The sequence below is a fragment of the Eurosta solidaginis genome, chromosome 3 (genome assembly GCF_040869045.1).
Source record: "Eurosta solidaginis isolate ZX-2024a chromosome 3, ASM4086904v1, whole genome shotgun sequence".
Lineage (NCBI taxonomy): Eukaryota > Metazoa > Arthropoda > Insecta > Diptera > Tephritidae > Eurosta > Eurosta solidaginis.
The window spans coordinates 168,697,791-168,718,810 of NC_090321.1; the positions used below are offsets into that span (position 1 = coordinate 168,697,791).

The 21,020-nt window shown below is 36.6% G+C and overlaps 1 protein-coding gene across 1 annotated transcript in view; it reads right to left on the reverse strand.

Annotated features, from left to right (window-relative positions):
- The window catches only part of Dh44-R1 (Diuretic hormone 44 receptor 1), a 225,696-nt gene that overhangs the window by 66,736 nt on the left and 137,940 nt on the right, over nucleotides 1–21,020 (reverse strand). Inside the window, exon 5 of the mRNA XM_067773817.1 lies at nucleotides 18,635–18,728. Coding sequence (XP_067629918.1) covers nucleotides 18,635–18,728 — 94 coding nt within the window. The remainder of the gene's footprint in view (nucleotides 1–18,634; nucleotides 18,729–21,020) is intronic.

The window sequence follows — 21,020 nt, forward strand, 5'->3', positions numbered from 1 at the left end:
TTTTTATTTTATTTTATTATTATTTTTATTTACTATTATTTTTTTTTTATTTTGGCGTTTCTTTTTACGCATGTTTGCCGCCTTTTTCGCAGCTTATACTTGCATTTATTTTGCAATTTGTATCTTGTGACGCATATTTTTTCATTTGCATTGGAATATAGGTGTTAACTTGACTATGGAAGGTCCGCGTTGATCCCTTTTATTCGTAAGCGTTTATAATTGCAAACGACCTACTCATAGCACGGATGACTTCACGCAAGTAAGCAGAAGATCATTTTGGGGGAATTGAACCCCTCCGAATCAGTTATCCCACACCAGTGAGAAAAAGGGAATTGAACCACTATAACTTCAACGGCTACAGGCGCATTAACGCTCGCATCCGGACCTCCGGATTCTAATGATCTTAAGCTTCTCATTAACCTCTTGACCAATGTTATCTTATACGTTCTTTACATCCACTTTGTGGAATTTTTTTTCCTCTTTTTGTATATGCCACGAGGAGTGGTGTATAATATTAAAATTTCATTAAGCATTATTTGCTCTCAGATATGTTTTTCAAAAAAAAAAATTTTTTTTTGCATTAGAATAAAGGCGTTTTTACTCGGTTGATGGAAGGCTCATGTTGATCCCTTTTAGCCTTAAGCGTTAATGATTGCAAATGACCTACTCATGGCACGAGTGGCTTCACATCAACTAAAGCGATAGAGACCTCCTTGTGGAGTTGAACCACTTGATTGGGCTTTTTACACCTTCTCAACTACAAGATAGAACTTGTATCCCGGACCACCGGCAGAGGATCTATGCACGAGTTTGCCTTTTATTAGTTGATTGGCTATAAATAGGCCATCCCCGGATTCAAAGTTTCGGGGCTCTGTACGACGTGCGTTAAGTCTGGAATTCCTTGTTTCCTGCTCATGCAATAGGTTTGTTAATGGCTTAGCTATTTTGGCATAGTTCCGAATGAACTTCCGATATAGGTCATTTCCAAAAACTATTTAGATCCTTCAAATTGCATGGTGGCAAAATTGAGTTCATGGTCTCCACCTTTTTGGGTCGGGACGAACTCCTTCAGTAGTGATGATGTACCCTAAAAATTCAACCTCGGTCTGCAGGAAATGTGTTTTTTCTAAATTTACTTTAAGATTGGATCGTAGCAATTGAGAAAATACCATTTCGACATTCTTCAAATGATCATCAACATCCTTAGCAGACACAATAACATCGTCTATGTAAACATAGCAGATTTTGCCGATATATTGTTTCAATACGTCGTCGATCATGCGTTGAAAAATGGCCGGTGCCTTTTTAAGGCCGAAAGGTAATCTCAAAAACCCATACTTTCCGTTCATCGTTGAGAAAGCAGTTTTTGGTATGTCGGATTCCTTCATGGGGATTTGATGGAACCCAGAAGTCAAATCAATAGTTGTGAAGTAGCGAGAGTTGCCAAGACTACACAAGGTGGCGTTTATATCCGGAATAGGGTAGGTGTAAGGGATCGTTACAGCGTTAAGCCTTTTGTAATCTATCACCATTTGGTACTGTTTCTCCCCATTGGGCTTAGGTTTCTTAGGAACCACCCAAATAGGAGAGTTATATGGGCTCTTGGATGGTCGGATAACTCCTTCTTCTAAAAACTCGTACACTTGTCGGTCGACCTCTTCCCTCATACAAGAAGGATAGGGATAGCTTTTGCTATAAATGGGTTCGGGGTTGTTGTCTTAATTTCAGCTCATACGCAAGTGTCTACTAATTCCGTCCCGTTAAGGGGTAAGAAAAGTTAGCTAAATTTTTCAATAAGGTTACACAATTTCCCTTCTGTCTAAGGAGGGAGATCTTTAGACATCGTATATTCACTTGCGTAGATGTGCGAGCTTTCAATGGAATTTTGTATTTGTTTACTTTCAGGATGTTCGATTTCCTATCAACTATAGCGCCTATATCTCTAAGTGTGTCGTCTTCTATGATCCCGTCAAATGACGTCAATCCTGGGAGCACAAAGAAGGTTGTCTCAGAGTCATTACTTATGTCTTTAAATAGTTTTAAAAAAAAATTTTTTTATGAGAATATTTCCGCCAGCTGATTTTACGGAGAAAGGGTTTTCGACCGGATTACCTTGCTTTACGACCGTTCGGCTGATGAAATTTTAATTGACACCGGTGTCGATGAGAAAAGCTAGGATGCGGCCGTCAGGGAGTACGTACTCTATGAAAGGTACGCTAGATGGCCGTCGGATAAACAATTCTCCTCCTGTGCATCTTGTGCCTTCTGTAGGTAGTTATTCACTTCGTCGTTGGTGCTTTCTGTTTCTATGTTGAACAGCCTTTGCTGTTTCCACGGAAGATTGTCTGACTTTACACCTTGTTTGAAAGGATTTGGTCTATTCATATAATTTACCTTACGGGACTGGGTAGATTCGTCTACGTCCATTTTCTCGATGGGTGGCTGAGAGGTTGTTGGAGGATCTCGTTTTGGTACGGTGTATCCACCTCGTTCTTCAAAGGGATATCGACGCTCCTGGGGACGATATGTCATCCTAGGTGGTAGCGGAGGTGCCTTGTTGCCCTCTAGGCCATGCATGCGTTCTGGCATGGTGTTCATTGGTGCGATGATGCGATTATTGAATCGCGTAGTATGCACCGTGTAATTTCTTAAGTTTGTATTTTGTAATTCGAGGTACCTTGAATATGCCTCGAGTAGAGTCTTTGGACGCTGAACCAGGAGCATCTTTGTGAGATCGCCATTCAATCCGCGGATAAACACATCCAGCGCGCGGTTCCTGTACGTGTCTATAAGTACCCGCACTGTCTTCGGAGAATATTTCTCAGTTTTAAGTTTATTAATTATTCGAGCAAATTGGTGATTCACGGCTCCAAAGAAGTCATCCAGCCGTGAATCCTTTTGAGAGAGTTGGTGGAGTTGGTACTCCAAGGTGCAGATGTCACGTTTGTCCGCATAATGGAGTGATAGACATTCTTTCATGGCGGCCCAGTCAGTGTCAAAAATACTATAGGAAACGAGGGCAGTATCGGCGGGCCCTCGTATCTTTTGGTGAACGTGTTGATAAATGGGCTTATTCTTCACTGGCTCGAAGTCCTTAAGGATGCTTTCGACAGCGTGCACCCACGACACAAACATCGTTGGATTACCATTAAAAATTTGTAGCTCTTTTACGGAGTCCGAAAGCCTCGAGATATCCTTTAATTCCGCCTCAGTTGCTGGAGCTGGGGGTTGAACAGGAGCTTCTACCGTTTCTCGCACCGGGGTAGCAGCTTCTATCGAAGCGATTCTGCTTTGGATTGTGTCCAAGCACGATACACGCCTCTCCAGACCATTTATTTGGCCCATAAGTGCATTCACGGCACCTGTCAAATTTGTAACTGTAACCTGGAGTGAATCCATCTTGGAAGACGAAAGAGGAGAAATATGGAAACAACAAGAAGTATTACTCACATAACCAGGATTAGCATTTAATTGTTCACTCTAATTTATAGCCTTTATTTAGCTAATATTTTTCTTTCACTTTTTGGCTTTTAATTCTTTTTTTAAATATAGCTTTAATTTAGCTAATTTTTTTCTTCACTTATTGGCTTTTCATTCCTTTAGCAAATTTTTCCTTTCACTTTATTATCCTTTACTCCAATTCACTTCACTACTAGACCCTGCTCGGACGCCAGTAAAGGACTGAAGGTCCTTGAACAATAAAAAAATTAAAGGGCCAATTTGCCCTGAAATGAAACACAGAAAAGTTAGTTTACGGTAATTTATTGAAATAGAACAAGCGGGTTAGTAGTCCACGATGCAACTGCCACTTTGATACGCGCTCCTTTCTTATATAGAATTGTTGCTCTGCTGCCTTGGGGTGCGCAGTATTTGGTACGCTGGCTTAGGCCCTAGCTTCTCACGGTTGACATGCACTTAGGGCATGTACAAGTATTTCACAATCGTGTGAAACATAATTTGCTGACGCTACTGTCTGGCCCTGTTGGTATGATTCTTGTTGATCGTGTGAAACATAATTTGCTGACGCTACAGTCTGGCCCTGTTGGTATTATTCTTGTTGATCGTGTGAAACATAATTTGCTGACGCTACTGTCTGGCCCTGTTGCTATGGTTCTTATTGCGTAAACATTAGTACGTGGTACTAATCATGAACTTGGTTTCCCACAGGTATATATGGTGAAATATCATTGGCCTTGAATTAGGGTGTTGGGTTGCAAAATGGTATGACTGCAATTATGCTGATACAGCGGCACGCGTACAGGTAGAGTGTGGGAATGGAATGTGTTGGGTGCCGCAGCGTGTTAACTTGTATATATGTGTTTGTTAATCGCATTTGCTAAAGAATATGTTGTTTGTAATAACTTGATTTGAATTATTTGTTTTTTTATACCTTTCATGAACATGAAATGGTATATTAACTTTGGTCCTATGTTTGTAACGTTGAGAAATATAGAAGATAGACTCACCATTAAGTATACCGAATTGATCAGGGCGACGAACTGAGTTTATAAGCCATGTCGGTCTGTCCGTCCGTCTGTCTGTTTGAACGCAAACTGGTCCCTCAAATTTTGAGATATCTCAATGAAATTTGGCACAAGAATGTATTTTTGTATTATATTAGACATTTGTCGGATCCGGTAGGATCGGACCACTATAACATATATCTCCCATACAACCGATCGTTTAGATAAGACGATTTTGGTCATTCCTGCCGCAATTTAGAAAGTATAAACGTGAAACTCGGTGATATATATTCTAATATATCATAGAAGATATCCCGAAAAAATCACTTTGACCGGAGCTATATATAGTTATATCCCATACAACCGATCGTTCAGATAGAAAGATTTTTGGCAATTTCTCCCTTAATTTCCAATATAAAAACGTTAAACTCGGTAATATTTATTCTAATATATCATAGAAGATTTCACGAAAAAATCATTTCGATCGGAGCTATATATAATATATCCATACAGCCGATCGTTCAGATAAGGGTATTTTTTGCCATTTTTATACTCAGTTGAGCAGAGCTCACAGAGTATATTAACTTTCATTGGATAACGGTTGGTTGTACAGGTATAAAGGAATCGAGATAGATATAGACTTCCATATATCAAAATCATCAGTATCGAAAAAAAATTTGATTGAGCCATGTCCGTCCGTCCGTCCGTCCGTCTGTCCGTTAACACGATAACTCGAGAAAATGTTGAGGTATCTTGATGAAATTTGGTATGTCGGTTCCTGGGCACTCATTTCAGATCGCTATTTAAAATGGACGATATCGGACTATAACCACGCCCACTTTTTCGATATCGAAAATTTCGAAAAACCTAAAAAATGCGATAATTTATTGCCAAAGACGGATAAAGCGATGAAACTTGGTAGGTGGATTGACCTTATGACGCAGAAGAGAAAATTAGTAAAATTTTGGACAATGGGCGTGGCACAGCCCACTTTTAAAAGAAGGTAGTTTAAAAGTTTTGCAAGCTGTAATTTGGCAGTCATTGAAGATATCATGATGAAATTTGGCAGGAGCGTTACTACTATTACTATATATGTGCTAAATGAAAATTAGAAAAATCGGATGAAGAACACGCCCACTTTAAAAAAAAAAAAAAATTTTAAAGTAAAATTTTAACAAAAAATTGAATATCTTTGCTCTATATAAGCAAATTTTGTCAACATTTAACTCTAGTAATGATATGGTGCAACAAAATGCAAAACTAAAAGAAAATTTCAAAATGAGCGTGGTTCCGCCCTTTCTCATTTAGTTTGTCTACAATACTTTTAATGCCATAAGTCGAACAAAAATTTACCAATCCTTCTGAAATTTGGTAGATGCATAGACTCTATGACTGTAATTGTTTTCTGTGAAAATGGGCGAAATCGGTTGAAGCCACGCCCAGTTTTTATACACAGTCGACCGTCTGTCCTTCTTCTTGGCCGTTAACACGATAACTTGAGCAAAAACCGATATATCTTTACTAAACTCAGTTCGCGTACTTATCTGAACTCACTTTATCTTGGTACAAAAAATGGCCGAAATCCGACTATAACCGCGCCAACTTTTTCGAAATCGAAAATTACGAAAAATGCCATAATTCTATACCAAATATGAAAAAAGGGATGAAACATGGTAATTTGATTGGTTTATTGACGCAAAAAATAACTTTAGAAAAAACTTTGTAAAATGGGTATCAAATCAAAAGCCCTTGGAATCTTGGCAGGAATACTGTTCGTTGTATTACATATATAAATAATTTAGCGGTACCCGACAGATGATGTTCTGGGTCACCCTGGTTCACATTTTGGTCGATATCTCGAAGACGCCTTCACATGTACAACTAAGGGCCACTTCCTTTTAAAACCCTCATTAATACCTTTAATTTGATACCCATATTGTACAAACACATTATAGAGTCACCCTTGGTCCACTTATATGGCGATATCTGGAAAAAGCGTCCGCATATAGAACTAAGGCCCACTCTCTTTTAAAATACTTATTAACACAATTCATTTCATACCCATAACGTACAAACAGATTCTAAAGTCACCCCTGGTCCACCTTTAGAACTATGGCCGACTCCCTTTTAAAATACTTATTAACACCTTTCATTTGCTACCCATGTCATACAAACACATTCCAGCGTTACGCTAGGTTCATTTTCCTACATGGTGATTTTCCTTATTTTGTCTCCAAAGCTCTCAGCTGAGTATGTAATATTCGCTTACACCCGAACTTAGCCTTCCTTACTTGTTTATTTTATATTTATGTTAAAAGTCGTTTAGGTATGTACATCTGTTCACTATATATTTATTATCTTATACATCCGATTATTTGGAGATTACGAACGGGATAAGATTATCTTTCAGCCCCATTCATGAAAGGTATGAGGTCTTCGGCACAGTCCCGTCGTTACTTGTTTTTTTTTATAAATATACAGTGGCGCTTATCAAAACTGCATTCACGCACAGGGTTAAAAAAAAGCTTGTCAGGAGCTTGAATGCGAAAGTCACTGGATTGACCGCTGAATGTTGTTTACTAAATCAAAATACTGGAAGAATCAAATTAAATTCACTACAATGGTAATCACAGAAGACAATAATTATTTATATTATTATTATTATTATTAATTACACTATGCGAAAAAATCAACTTTTTTTTGGGTATTGGACCAAACCAACTTTTTTGAGGAGATTGAGGCTTAAGTATAAAAAGTAATATCTCAGTTTTCCTAAGTTAGCCTCCAAAAAATATATATCGGCTTTCGAAGTTCGAAATTCTACATTTAGAAATTTAATTTTTTTTTTATTAACGCGTTCAGCAAATTAAAAAAGTAAAAATGTGGTCGTGGTCCGCCTTTTTCTTTTATTTGAATGGCTGAATTCTTTTTTTGAAAATTTTTGTATAACAGCTGTTATACGGGGTGAAATGTCAGAACTTCGAAAATATGAAATAACTCATATTTCCGAATTTTCCCTACACATATCAGATATCTTAGTGTTGCTGTGAATGTGGTTAAATGGCCTTTATTTTGATATGTATATCTTTAAAGAAAAATTTGGCAAAACCCCTGTTTAAGCGAAAAAATGCGCTTTTTACCAAAAATTTATTTTTGCCAACACAATTTCCAGCTGGTAAAACTATTTAATATTAAATAAATCATAAACTTGCATTAAATGTGCTATTTTCAAACCAAAGCACTGCGTTTTTATACTTTTAAGCTCTTAACAGTACTTATGTCCACTGTGCTCCCCAACAAATTGTGTCGATCATCTATGCCATGATCTAAGTGTGTATAAAACGACAACTAAACCAGTCCCTACATAAAAATTGTGTACAATTAAATCAAATAAGGCTTGACTACGCAGTAGAACTGCACTTACACTTGTTTTTTGTTAAGCTCAATTTATTAAAGATATAGATATTACAAATGATTTTACATATTGTTTGATACAAGATTATTTTCTTAATCTACACCGTTAAGGCCTTGGTCACCGTCAATTTCGTTTTCGTCTTCGTCCAAGCTTTCCTCAATCGCAATCGCAGCATTAGTACCTATCTAAGGTTTTCGAATGTCCGGGCCGTTAAAAATATCTAAAATTGTATTAAAATATATAAAAATCTATGAATCAAAGGCATGTGAATATGTAATTTAAATACGAACCCACGACTCGCCTTTTATAATCGGCTGATCAAAATACTGCGTATAGAGTGATTCATCTACGGGAGTAGTATTTAACAAACTTGTTTTAATACTAAATTTAGCGCACACAAAACAAAAGTTCGATTGTAGAATTGCTTCACATTATTTTTCAGAAATTTTTTATTTTAGAGCTGGTATTATACGCTTTTATCAAATATTTGATGCTATTGAATGAGTACTAAATCTCAGCTGTTCTGATTTACTCACTTTAAAAGCATCGCACACTTGATGACCATCATTTGTTGGGAAGCACAGTGGACATAAGTACTGCTAAAAGCTTATAAATATAAAAACGCAGTGCTTTGATTTGAAAATAGCACATTTAATCCAAGTTTATGATTTATTCAATATTCAATAGTTTTACCAACTGGAAATTGTGTTGGTTAACATAAATGTTTAGTAAAAAACAAATTTTTTCGCTTAAACAGGGGATTTGCAAAATTTTTCTTCAAAGATATGCATATCAAAATAAAAGCCATTTAACCACCTTCGCAGCAATATTAAGATTTTTTATATGGGTTCCGAAAATTCGGAAATATTAGGTTTTTCACATTTTCGAAGTTCTGACTTTTCACCTCGTATAACAGCTGTTATACAAAATCTTTCAAACAAAGAATTCAGCCATTCATATAAAAGAAAAGGGCGGGCCACGACCACATTTTTACTTTTTTAATTTGCTGAACGAGTTAACAAAAAAAAAAAAAAAAAAAAAATTTCTAAATGTAGAATTTCGAACTTCGAAAGCCGATATCTATTTTTTGGAGGCTAACTTCGGAAAACGGAGATAATACTTTGTCTACTTAAGCCTCAATCTCTACAAAAAAAATAGGTTTAGTACAATACCCAGCCGGCTGTTGCACAGTGTTATAATGCTTGACAAATCTAAATAATAACAGCCAACTGCAAAAATCAGCTATTAACTAGTTGGAAAGTCATGCAAGGTCAGGCGACCACTGTAGCTGGGGTGTAGAAAAAAAAACTATATTGAAAAAATAGGTGTAAGTCATAAGCTTCCATTACTCTTACAAAACATACACGTGACATGGCTTCACTTGTCTAATTAGTCTTGATTATGCTTAACTTAGAACAAACAAAGCACTATAGGTACTTACTTTCCCCAAATTAATTAAAATTAATATACTCTGTGAGCTCTGCTCAGCTGAGTATCACAAATAACATCCACAAATGTAGACGTTATCTTGAACATTTCTAAGTCAAGTGTTTTAAAGTTTTTAGTAATCATTTGCATGCACAACTCGTTAATTAGAACCATAAGTGACAGTTCTCTGGTCAAGTGCAGTTCATGCTATGTTAGATGAGATTTTCAATGCAGCATCATACGCTGATAGATGAGTAGAATGTACGTATTTGCATCAGAAATGCAAACGAAGCTAGCGCCATCTGACACACAAAAGTTGCCAATCTGAGAGTAGCTCTGTCAGTTTTGTAACGAGTTTTATTAAACTTTTGATTATTTTTCACCTTGTGTAATCGTTCGAATCGCTGAACTGTCGAATTAATAACTCAAATATTTTGTATAGCAAAATGTTCTTTGTTTACAACACTAATATAGTATTAGTGGTAGTACTTCACAATTTATCTACTCGCGTACTTATCTTATAGCCCGTTAAAATTAAACTGATTCACTATTCCTCGGCTTTTATACGCTCAGTTGCCTCGTTCTTCTAGGGCTTAAACTTTTCACGAACAGCTTTCTTAATGCCAGCCCATCCACAAGTCCGTCTGCCAGATGAAATAACTGAGGCATTATGTTCTAGTCTACACCTCATGTCACCCTCAGATTATATATGTATATGGTATACGATAAGTTGGCTGGAGCATTGAAATGGTCAACGTTTCCATGATATTTGTTTTTTGGTTTAAGTTCTTTTCAATTATTTATTTGTATGCGGCTATTCAAAGGTAGTAGGATACTGACACACACACACACAATTCTCCGAATGCTTTAAGTTATACTCCGCATGCGTGGAGAAACGCTACGGTCATCTTCATTCCTCAGGCTGGTAAAGCCTCTCATTACGAGCCAAAGGACTACAGACCGATTAGTCTCTCGCCCTTTTTGCTAAAGGCCCTAGAGAGGATCATACGTGATTTCAGCACGACAACTATTGATAGCAAGCTAATATCTGGCTATTAACATGCCTACTTCAATGGCAAATCCACTGAGACTGCGCTGCACAGACTAGCCTCTACTATAGAAACATCCTTGATCGAAAATGATTTCTGTCTAGTGGCCTTCCTTGATATTCAAAGAGCCTTCAACTATATAAGCCCAGACGTCGTCAGCAAGGCCTTGACGGATCTGGGCGTAACCAGGTCCGTCGTGGGATTAATCGATCAACTACTCAGGGGAAGGAAAATACTTTCATCCATGGGGAAGTCTGGTAGAATACGCTATGTCACAAGAGGCACCCTTCAGGTTGGGGTTCTTTCCCCGTTCTTATGGAACCTGACGGTGAACTCGTTATTACGAGACACACGCTGGAGTGGCGGCAAGGTTGTGGCATACGCGGACGACCTAGCTATTGCTTATAGGGGCAAATTCCCCCAAACCTTGTGTGACTTAATGCAAGTAGCACTGCGGGAGGTTTCCTCGTGGGCCTCCAGATGCGGACTCAGCGTCAATTCAGACAAGGTGGAACTTGTTCTATACACCAAACGTATAAAATACCACCGTTAACCCTACCGGAACTAAACGGAGTGCGCCTTAATCTGGCCGATGGGGTTAAATTCCTAGGCGTGGTTCTAGAAAAAAGGTTGAACAGGAAATATAATATTATCCAGCGCCAGAAAAAAACATATATCGGTTTATACACGTGTAAAAGAGCCATAGGCAAAAAACGGGGTCCAACCAGATGGATCTACGCATCGATTATCCGACCCATACGGGGTACGGGTTAATTGTATGGTGGACAGCCTTGGACAAGGCGTCAACCCGAAACTTACTAGAAAAAGTGCACAGATCTAGTATGATCTGCATAAGTGGTGTTCTGATAACAACGCCAAGCGCTACTCTTGAAATCATTCTTGACATCCTACCTCTGGATGTAGCAGGATACCGCGCAGCTGCAACGTCAGCACTGCGGTTAAGATAATCGTCCAGTTGGAGCACTAAGCCTACAGGTCACGGTAGCATACTGTGTAACTACGACTTCCTTCCTAGAAGTACAGACCGGTGTGCGAACACAACAGTTGCCGACAGCAACTTTATAGTAAAAATTCTCAGCAGGACCCGGGCAGGTTCCTGGATACCACAGGCAGCATTTCCATATTCACCGACGGTTCTAGGACGGTAGGGTTGGAGGGGGGGGAGTGTCTTTTCAAAGGACCCAGATCTCCAACTTTCTTTCAGACTACCTGTTCATTGCAGAGTCTTCCAAGCAAAAGTAGCAGTACATATATTATTTACCATATTGATTATCTGCCCTATATTATTTAGGGTTTCTACGATTGTGTTTAAATGTTTAACTATAGTTTCTGGCTTTATCGTGGTGTTTTTATACTCAGTTGAACAGAGCTCACAGAGTATATTAACTTTGATTGGAAAACGGTTGGTTGTACAGGTATAAAGGAATCGAGATAGATATAGACTTCCATATATCAAAATCATCAGGATCGAAAAGAAATTTTATTGAGCCATGTCCATCCGTCCGTCCGTCTGTCCGTTAACACGATAACTTGAGTAAATTTTGAGGTATCTTGATGAAATTTGGTATGTAGGTTCCTGAGCACTCATCTCAGATCGCTATTTAAAATGAACAATATCGGACTATAACTACGCCCACTTTTTCGATATCGAAAATTTCGAAAAACCGGAAAAGTGCGATAATTCATTACCAAAGACGGATAAAGAGAAGAAACTTGGTAGGTGAGTTGAACTAATGACGCTGAATAGAAAATTAGTAAAATTTTGGATAATGGGCGTGGCACCGCCCACTTTTAAAAGAAGGTAATTTAAAATTTTGCAAGCTGTAATTTGGCAGTCGTTGAAGATATCATGATGAAATTTGGCAGGAACGTTACTACTATTACTATATGTATGCTTAATAAAAATTAGCAAAATCGGAGAACGACCACGCCCACTTTAAAAAAAAAATTTTTGAAGCCAAATTTTAACAAAATATTTAATATCTTTACAGTATATAAGTAAATTATGTCAACATTCAACTCCAGTAATGATATGGTGAAACAAAATGCAAAAATAAAAGAAAATTTCAAAATGGGCGTGGATCCGCTCTTTTTCATTTAATTTGTCTAGGATACTTTTAATGCCATAAGTCGAACAAAAATTTACCAATCCTTGTGAAATTTGGTAGGGGCTCAGATTCTGGGACAATAACTTATTTCTGTGAAAAAGGGCGAAATCGTTGAAGCCACGCCCAGTTTTTATACACAGTCGACCGTCTGTCCTTCCGCTCGGCCGTTAACGCGATAACTTGAGCAAAACTCGATATATATTTACTAAATTCAGTTCACATACTTATCTGAACTCACTTTGTATTGGTATAAAAAATGGCCGAAATCCGACTATGACCACGCCTACTTTTTCGATATCGAAAATTACCAAAAACGAAAAAAATGCCATAATTCTATGCCAAATACGAAAAAAGGGATGAAACATGGTATTTGGATTGGTTTATTGACGCAAAATATAACTTTAGAAAAAAACTTTGTAAAATGGGTGTGACACCTACCATATTAAGTAGACGAAAATGAAAAAGTTCTGCAAGGCGAAATAAAAAACCCTTGAAATCTTGGCAGAAATACTTTTCGTGGTATTATATATATAAATAAATTAGCGGTATCCAGCAGATGATGTTCTGGGTACACATTTTGGTCGATATCTGGAAAACGCCTTCATATATGCAACTATCACCACTCCCTTTTAAAAGCCTCATTAATACCTTTAATTTGATACCCATATCGTACAAACACATTCTAGAGTCACCCCTGGTCCACCTTTATGGCGATATATCGAAAAGGCGTCGACCTATAGAACTAAGCCCCACGCCCTTTTAAAACCCTCACTAATACCTTTAATTTGATACCCATATCGTACAAACACACTCTAGAGTCACCCCTGGTCCACCTTAATGGCGATATCTCGAAAAGGCGTCCACCTATAGAACTAAACCCCACGCCCTTTTGAAATACTCATTAACACCTTTCCTTTGGTACGCATAATGTACAAACGCATTCTAGAGTCACCCCTGGTCCACCTTTATGGCGGTATCTCAAAAAGGCGTCCACCTATAGAACTAAGGCCCACTCCCTTTTAAAATGTTCATTAACCCCTTTCATTTGATACCCATATCGTACAAACAAATTCTAGAGTCAACCCTGATCCACCTTTATGGCGATATCCCTAAATGGCGTCCACCTATAGAACTATGGCCCACTCCCTCATAAAATACTCTTTAATACCTTTCATTTGATACACATGTCATACAAACACATTCCAGGATTACCCTCGGTTCATTTTCCTACATGGTTATTTTCCGTTATGTTGGCAACATAGCTCTCAACTGAGTATGTAATGTTCGGTTACACCCGAACTTAACCTTCCTTACTTGTTATTTATGAATTTGTATGCTTTTTCCGCTTTAATTTTTTCTTCTTATAATTTGTCGTAAATTTCTTACCATTTATTCATTTTATTTAAGTGCGTTGTTGTACATTATTTGATTGTCTTAATTTACTTTTTATGTAATTTTTTATTAAAATTGCAAGTGTGACAATCAAGAATGTAATTACGCATGCAAAAATAGTTAACCATTTATCTGGGTTTTCTCCTTTATTTTCTACACTTAATTTTGGTTCATATTTGATTAATTTATCTGCAGGACTTTTCTCAGTGTTTTCCTGACCGAATTCATAGCCGGCTATTGCTATCATTATGCCTTGAGCTATTTTAGTCCACCAGGACATTTTAGTGAATTTTCCTTACCATTTTCTATTAAATTGAATAAATTGGACAAAAAAAATGTTTTTATTTTTTTTATTTTAGTTTATTTTCCTTAATTCTTGGATTTTTTCTTTTAATTTAATCCTATTTGCTGTATTTGTTGTAACATTTAGAATTTTGTAAGTTTCAGCTATTTCTTTTATTTCTTTTCTTTTCTTAAATTGTCTACCTCCCGGCTTTCTTCTTTGGATTTTCGGGGCAGGTACTTTTGGTATTTCTTCTGTTTTATTCAATTTGTTCCTTCGCCGATACTCTTCTATAGTAATCGGTTTCGGACCTTGCTTATCGGCTTTATTTTTTTTAATTTTTTCTGAAATTTTTATAAAATCTTTGATTGTGTTTTCACAATTCTCAAAAATTCTATGGAATTCCTCCTCTGTTGTTATCTCGTTCATAACCAAGGAATAACTGAAACTTATATATGTTGAAAGTTAACTGAATATATTATAAAACATCCTAAACATTCCAATTTACCTTTTTAAACTTTGAAATTTAATTAATTCCTTTTTTTTCTAAAACTTGCTGTTTTTATTTTTTTTTTAGTTTTTACATTTATTTTGTTTTTCATTCTACTTAAATTATTTTCTAAATTCTCCTAGTATATATAGAAATAAATCCTAAGCAAAAATACAATTTTTGCTAATGGTGAAGCGTCTCAGGGCCGCTCAATTTATTCTAATTTTTAAACATTCTTAACATTATTAATTGCCATTCGAAATTCTCCTTCGTGGTGTCTTCTATATTCCACTTGAATTTTGCCGGCTCGTTGCCAGTTGGTTACCAATTTCGATCGCGGGTTCGAATCGAGCTCAAGGCCTAACAATAATTATTTTATCATTATTATTGTTATGATAAATATTTTCTTAATTGAAAAAATTATTAAATTAGAAAAGAAGAAAGAAAAAATGTAGACATCTGCCAAAGCTCATTGTATGGATCCATTTCGGGAACTGCTAAATTCCTTCATCGCCAACGTTTGGGCGCCCCTACTATAACCATTCAGCCATCACAGCGGTTTTTTTGTTTGTCTTCATTAATGCTACTTCTATTCTGGTTCTTGCCAATTGATATTCACAACACTGCGACATCTGTTGCAGAATGAATGTGAAAATTGGACTTGTTTGATGGCAATGCTGCCATAGTATCATATTAAATTTTTTCTTTCTTCTATTCTAATTTAATAATTTTTTCAAATAAGAAAGATTTATCATAACATTTATAATGATAAAATAATTATTGTTAGGCCTTGAGCTCGATTCGAACCCGCGATCTTACAAATCAGTAGGCCGATATAACAACAAAAATTGTTAATACATCCCAGAGCACGGGGAAAAAGTGTCAATAAAATATGACGATATAGCAGCATTGCCATCAAACAAGTCCAATTTTCCCAGTCATTCTGCAACAGATGTCGCAGTGTTGTGAATATCAATTGGCAAGAACCAGAATAGAAGTAGGATTAATGAAGACAAACAAAAAACCGCTGTGATGGCTGAATGGTTATAGCAGCGGCGCCTAAACGTTGCCGATGAAGGAATTTAGCAGTTCCCGAAATGGATCCATACAACGAGCTTTGGCAGTTGTCTAAATTTTTTCTTTCTTCTATTCTAATTTAATAACTTTTTCAATTAAGAAAAAATTATCATAACAATAATAATGATAAAATAATTATTGTTAGGCCTTGAGCTCGATTCGAACCCGCGATCTTACAAATCAGTAGGCCGATATAACAACAAAAATTGTTAATACATCCCAGAGCACGGGGAAAAAGTGTCAATAAAATATGACGCTATTGCAGCATTGCCATCAAACAAGTACAATTTTCACATTCATTCTGCAACAGATGTCGCAGTGTTGTGAATATCAATTGGCAAGAACCAGAATAGAAGTAGGATTAATGAAGTCAAACAAAAAACCGCTGTGATGGCTGAATGGTTATAGCAGCGGCGCCTAAACGTTGCCGGTGAAGGAATTTAGCAGTTCCCGAAATGGATCCATACAACGAGCTTTGGCAGTTGTCTAAATTTTTTCTTTCTTCTATTCTAATTTAATAATTTTTTCAATTAAGAAAAAATGTATCATAACAATAATAATGATAAAATAATTATTGTTAGGCCTTTAGCTCGATTCGAAGCCGCGATCTTACAAATCAGTAGGCCGATATAACAACAAAAACCAATTTCGATGTTTAGTTTACTTCTTTACCTAATGCTTGCCGTGTATTAATAATGCTGATGGTAGTAATTAATTTGTCCTCTGGTGATTCTCCTTCACTTTGATATTTGCCAAAAAATCCGAACGAAAGGGCTCCATTTGTAACTATTCCAATCTTGTTTGTGTTCTCCGTGTTGTTTTTTATTTTCATTAATTAACAAAAACTTTTTAACTGTTTAAAAATGGACAGGATCTCTGGGCAGTCAGATCTTTAGCAGTTTTGCCAAATATTGATCTAGATTGGCAGGATCTTCCTCCAACTAGATTGTTTAGCAGGTCTGCCAAGTGTAATCTAGTTTGGCAGGATCGCCATGTAATATCTTCTAAATACAATTAAAGACAAAAGAATTTGGATGTGCGCTAAAGTGCAGCGCTGGAATCAAATTGTTCTTTATTACTGAATACTTTCTCTTTTATAGAAAAATTACTCACAATACTATTACAATATTTACATACAATACTTACACACTAAAAATAACTGCATTCTATTTCTATATACCTATTCAGCAGAATATTCTTATTACCGAACTATGTAATAATGTTTGGTCAGTCGCACAGACAAACCAACGCTGTCGATTAGGCATGCTGATCGATACGTGAGTGTAACGCTTATGGGTTAAACAATTGTAAACGGATACGGCTCCCCGCTGGGTTCAATATAACTTATCTATGCCGCTATGACTATGTAGCTATGAGTTATTCGTGTGTGGTCGAAAGTGAAATTCATTTGCTTGTGCATTACAAGCTGGACTTATTCTGGTATTTACATAAATACAAATATCTTGTATTGTGGTAATGCCACACTATGTTGATGTCTGCGTATAGCTCGTACAGCTCATCGTTAAATCTTCTTCGGTACTCGCCATGGTTAATGCGTAGAAGAACTTTCGAAGAACTTTTCTCTCGAACACTACCAGAGCCGTTTCATCTGTTGTTGTCATGGTCCATGCTTCTGCACCATATAGCAGGACGGGAATAATAAGTGATTTGCAGAGTATAATTTTCGTTTTCCGAGAGAGGACTTTACTTTTCACTTGCCTACCTAGTCCAAAGTAGCATTTATTGGCATGAGTGATTCTTCGCTAGATATCAGAGCAGATGTTGTTGCTAGTGTTGATGCTGGTTCCCAAATAAACGAAGTCTTTTACTCTTTCGAAATTAGGGCTGTCAACAGTAGCGTGGTTGCCAAGGCGTATATGCGCTGACTCTTTGCTCGATGATAGCAGGTGATTCGGTTTGTCCTCATTCACCATCAAACCCATCTTTACCGCTTCTTTTTCCAATTGGTGTAAACAGAACTAACGGCGCAGGTTTTAGGCCGATGATATCAATGTCATCAGCTGACATTGACATAATTAACAAATAAAAAAGGGTTAAAAAGACGCCAACTCATTCGGTTATATCTTGGAAACCTCTTCAAATTCTTTTCTCCCGGGTGTGGGGTTTAAACTCAAAGCGCAGGACTGTTGATGATGTTCCTGTTCAATTGTCAGATCCCTGTTGATTGTTAATGATTAAATCCATGGCTACATCAACTAGAATATCCTTTTCTCAATATATTAGAGGATTCTCTTTGTTTTGCAAGGTGCATGGATTGTTTATATCCTATGCAATACTTTGAGAGCAACCCATTGCGGAGTTGTAGCAGGGCATCAGTAACAATTGGGAAAATATTGGCATAGAAATAGCAATATACTACTAAAAATCGTTTCAAGCAATTGTTTAATTTTTTCTTTAGCAAAATGAGAGCAGGCTTGCGTTTTAATTTTGAGGTTTGAGCATAACATAAATTGGGACTTTACAATCCATGCAATCTATGCCTTCCTTGCGACGGTGCACGGACCGTTTGCAAGAGAAGGCGAGCCCCCCTATTGAATATCAATAATAATAAATGCTAAACGCGTTGTTCTTAGCAGGCCTCAATTGCATAAAAAACAAACATGCTTAGCACTTTTAATTCTCTTCCCATTTTCACAGCCTAATGCCCGGTTTTTTAGTGCGAGTTTAAACTCCAATTAAAGTTGACTAGAGTTTAACCTTGCCAATTTGTTCGATAACATAAAATGTTGCTACTCATCTCAGCTTAAGCGGCCGAAGAGGCAGGGTTAAACTCTAGTCAACTTTAACTGGAGTTTAAACTCGGACTGAAAACCCGGGCATAAGTATACCATTGGAGAAGAAATAAAAATTGTAATCACTACGATCTGAGTTTAATTGGCAAACTTACCTTCGACTAGCATCCAAAAGAAATTAGTCAGCGTAAAAAAATGAAAAAGCGTCACTAACACCACACAGCCACCCAATCCGGTACGTATTGAAATCTGTTGAGAATATATACATAAATGGATGGAAAAGTATGGTTAATGAAAATATGTGGATATTAATACACCTATGTGCATATATTGGTGCACTTAAAAGGGTGCGTTTCTGATCGCATAAATCATATAAAAAGTTGTTATTTCATATTGTGAAAGGGGAAAATGAGATTTCAAATGGTTATGATGTGAGAGAATAAAACGTGTAGTTAGTGCTTACGAAAAAAAAGTGTTAGTGCCAAGTACTCGTGAAATTCAATGTGTAAACACATATGTAGGTGTACGTTTAGAAAACTAATATTTTCAAATTCGCTGGAGCTCGCCCAGGACAACAGAGTGAACTTTACCAGAAGCAAATAATTTCGGGCTTCATAAGAAAAGCTTTGTCGATTTTTATCCATAACAACTGATACCGACAAGTTATTGTCTTACTATCTGCTTATTCTCAATAGAGACTTACATTCGTCAAGCTATCGGTTTGTTACCGGCTAGTTTTCGTCGAGTTAATGACCTTTTATAGGCTTGTTATCGACATGTCTCAGATGTGTAATCGATTATATATTGAACTTTTATCGTCGTTGATAGCAAATCGAATCTGTTGCCACTCCGATAAGCAATATGTCATTTTCGATAACAAAACGATACATTTTTGATAACGAATCGTTAACATTTCCATAACAAATTTATAAATTTTCGATGTCAATATGTCGATAATTTTATAGATAGCAAATCGATCTAAAACTTTTCGAGAAATAGTTGATAACTTAGCGATAATAAAGCAATATATTTCGATAAATTTTTGATGACATGTGGATAATTTTCGATAGTGAATTGATAAGAAACCGATAACTCGGCTATAAGAAATGGCTAACGCACCCATAACCCGTAGTTATCAAACCGAAAACTCATCGATAACACACCGTTAACACTTCGAAAACAAATTGATAACATGCCATTGGATTTCGGTTTCAGCTTCGGTTTTGATTTCTTATCTTCCCTTTCCTCTTCTTTTGCTATCCTATTACGCTCATATCAACTCTGCCATGTACATTTTTCCCACATTTCACTACAGTTTAGTGCATTAACTTACGTTTGCATTCTGTATTTCCCCATACATAATATTAATAACACACACTCCGCCTACACTTACATTCTATATTCCCCCTTATAACATACTACTTAAAAAGACTGCGTTTACGCTTACATTCTAGACTCCCCCATACCAAGAGCTAAGATGTTCACACATAAAGAATTAAAGTTATCCAATTTAAAGAGATGAAAGCAGATAACTGTGTTTTTGAGGCAAACTCTTGAAAATTTGTATTGTTCCACTGACAAGAAAAAAATTTATTTTGCCCCATAAATTGCTCGTACTTAAAGCAAAAACTTTCAACAAGATGAAAAAGAGAAAAAAGATTCAAGCAAGATAATAAAAAATTATATTAAGGCAGTTCAGGGTGTTGTACATTTGATTTTCGTAATCTTGCAATAGCAAATATAAGCTACGGATCATGAACAACCTTTTTCATTTTCAAGCTCTTGATGTTGCGTATTTGCAATTATTTGACAAATGTATAGTCGTACTTATATTTTGTTTTGTTTTTACTGTGTAAATACACCACACCAGAGGTGGATCTATCTAAAAACTCAATCTTATGCATTATGAGTAGATTCCACGTATTTTTATGGAGAACGATAGATTGAGCGACACTGGCGCCATCTTATATGGAAGAGTAGCAAACTCCCAGCTTTTGTTGCAAGCAAAAAACAAGAAAAAGAATTTGATATTTGCTTTGGCAAAGGGTGCTGGCAAACTTTGCAAGTGGAATTATTTTTCCCACTCGTTGGTAACTTTTCCCACATATTTCGCAAATGAAAACTGCAATATAACAATTGAATACAACACAACATATGTTAGCAAGTATTTTTGTTGTATAGGGAGAATGTTTATGACAGTGCTTCGCGAAATTCTGTATGTGAATGGGCAGGGCGAAACAAACTTCAATTGCTAAGTCTGAAGTTCCTTCATATTTATAAACGCAACATCTTGGTTGATTCAAAAAGGGGGAAAAGAGGGATGCAAAGAACTATAGACCCATATCGCTACTCTCAGCTTTATCGAAAGTATTTGAAAAAGCAGTCAAAAAAAGAATTTTAAATTTTCTAGACAATTCAAACTTTTTCAGTCCTATGCAGTTTGGATTTCGTTCCGGTTTATCAACAGAAGACGCTCTGCTGAGTTTCTGCACAAATATTTACAGAGCTCTAGACGGTAAAAGAAACTGCGCCGGCCTATTT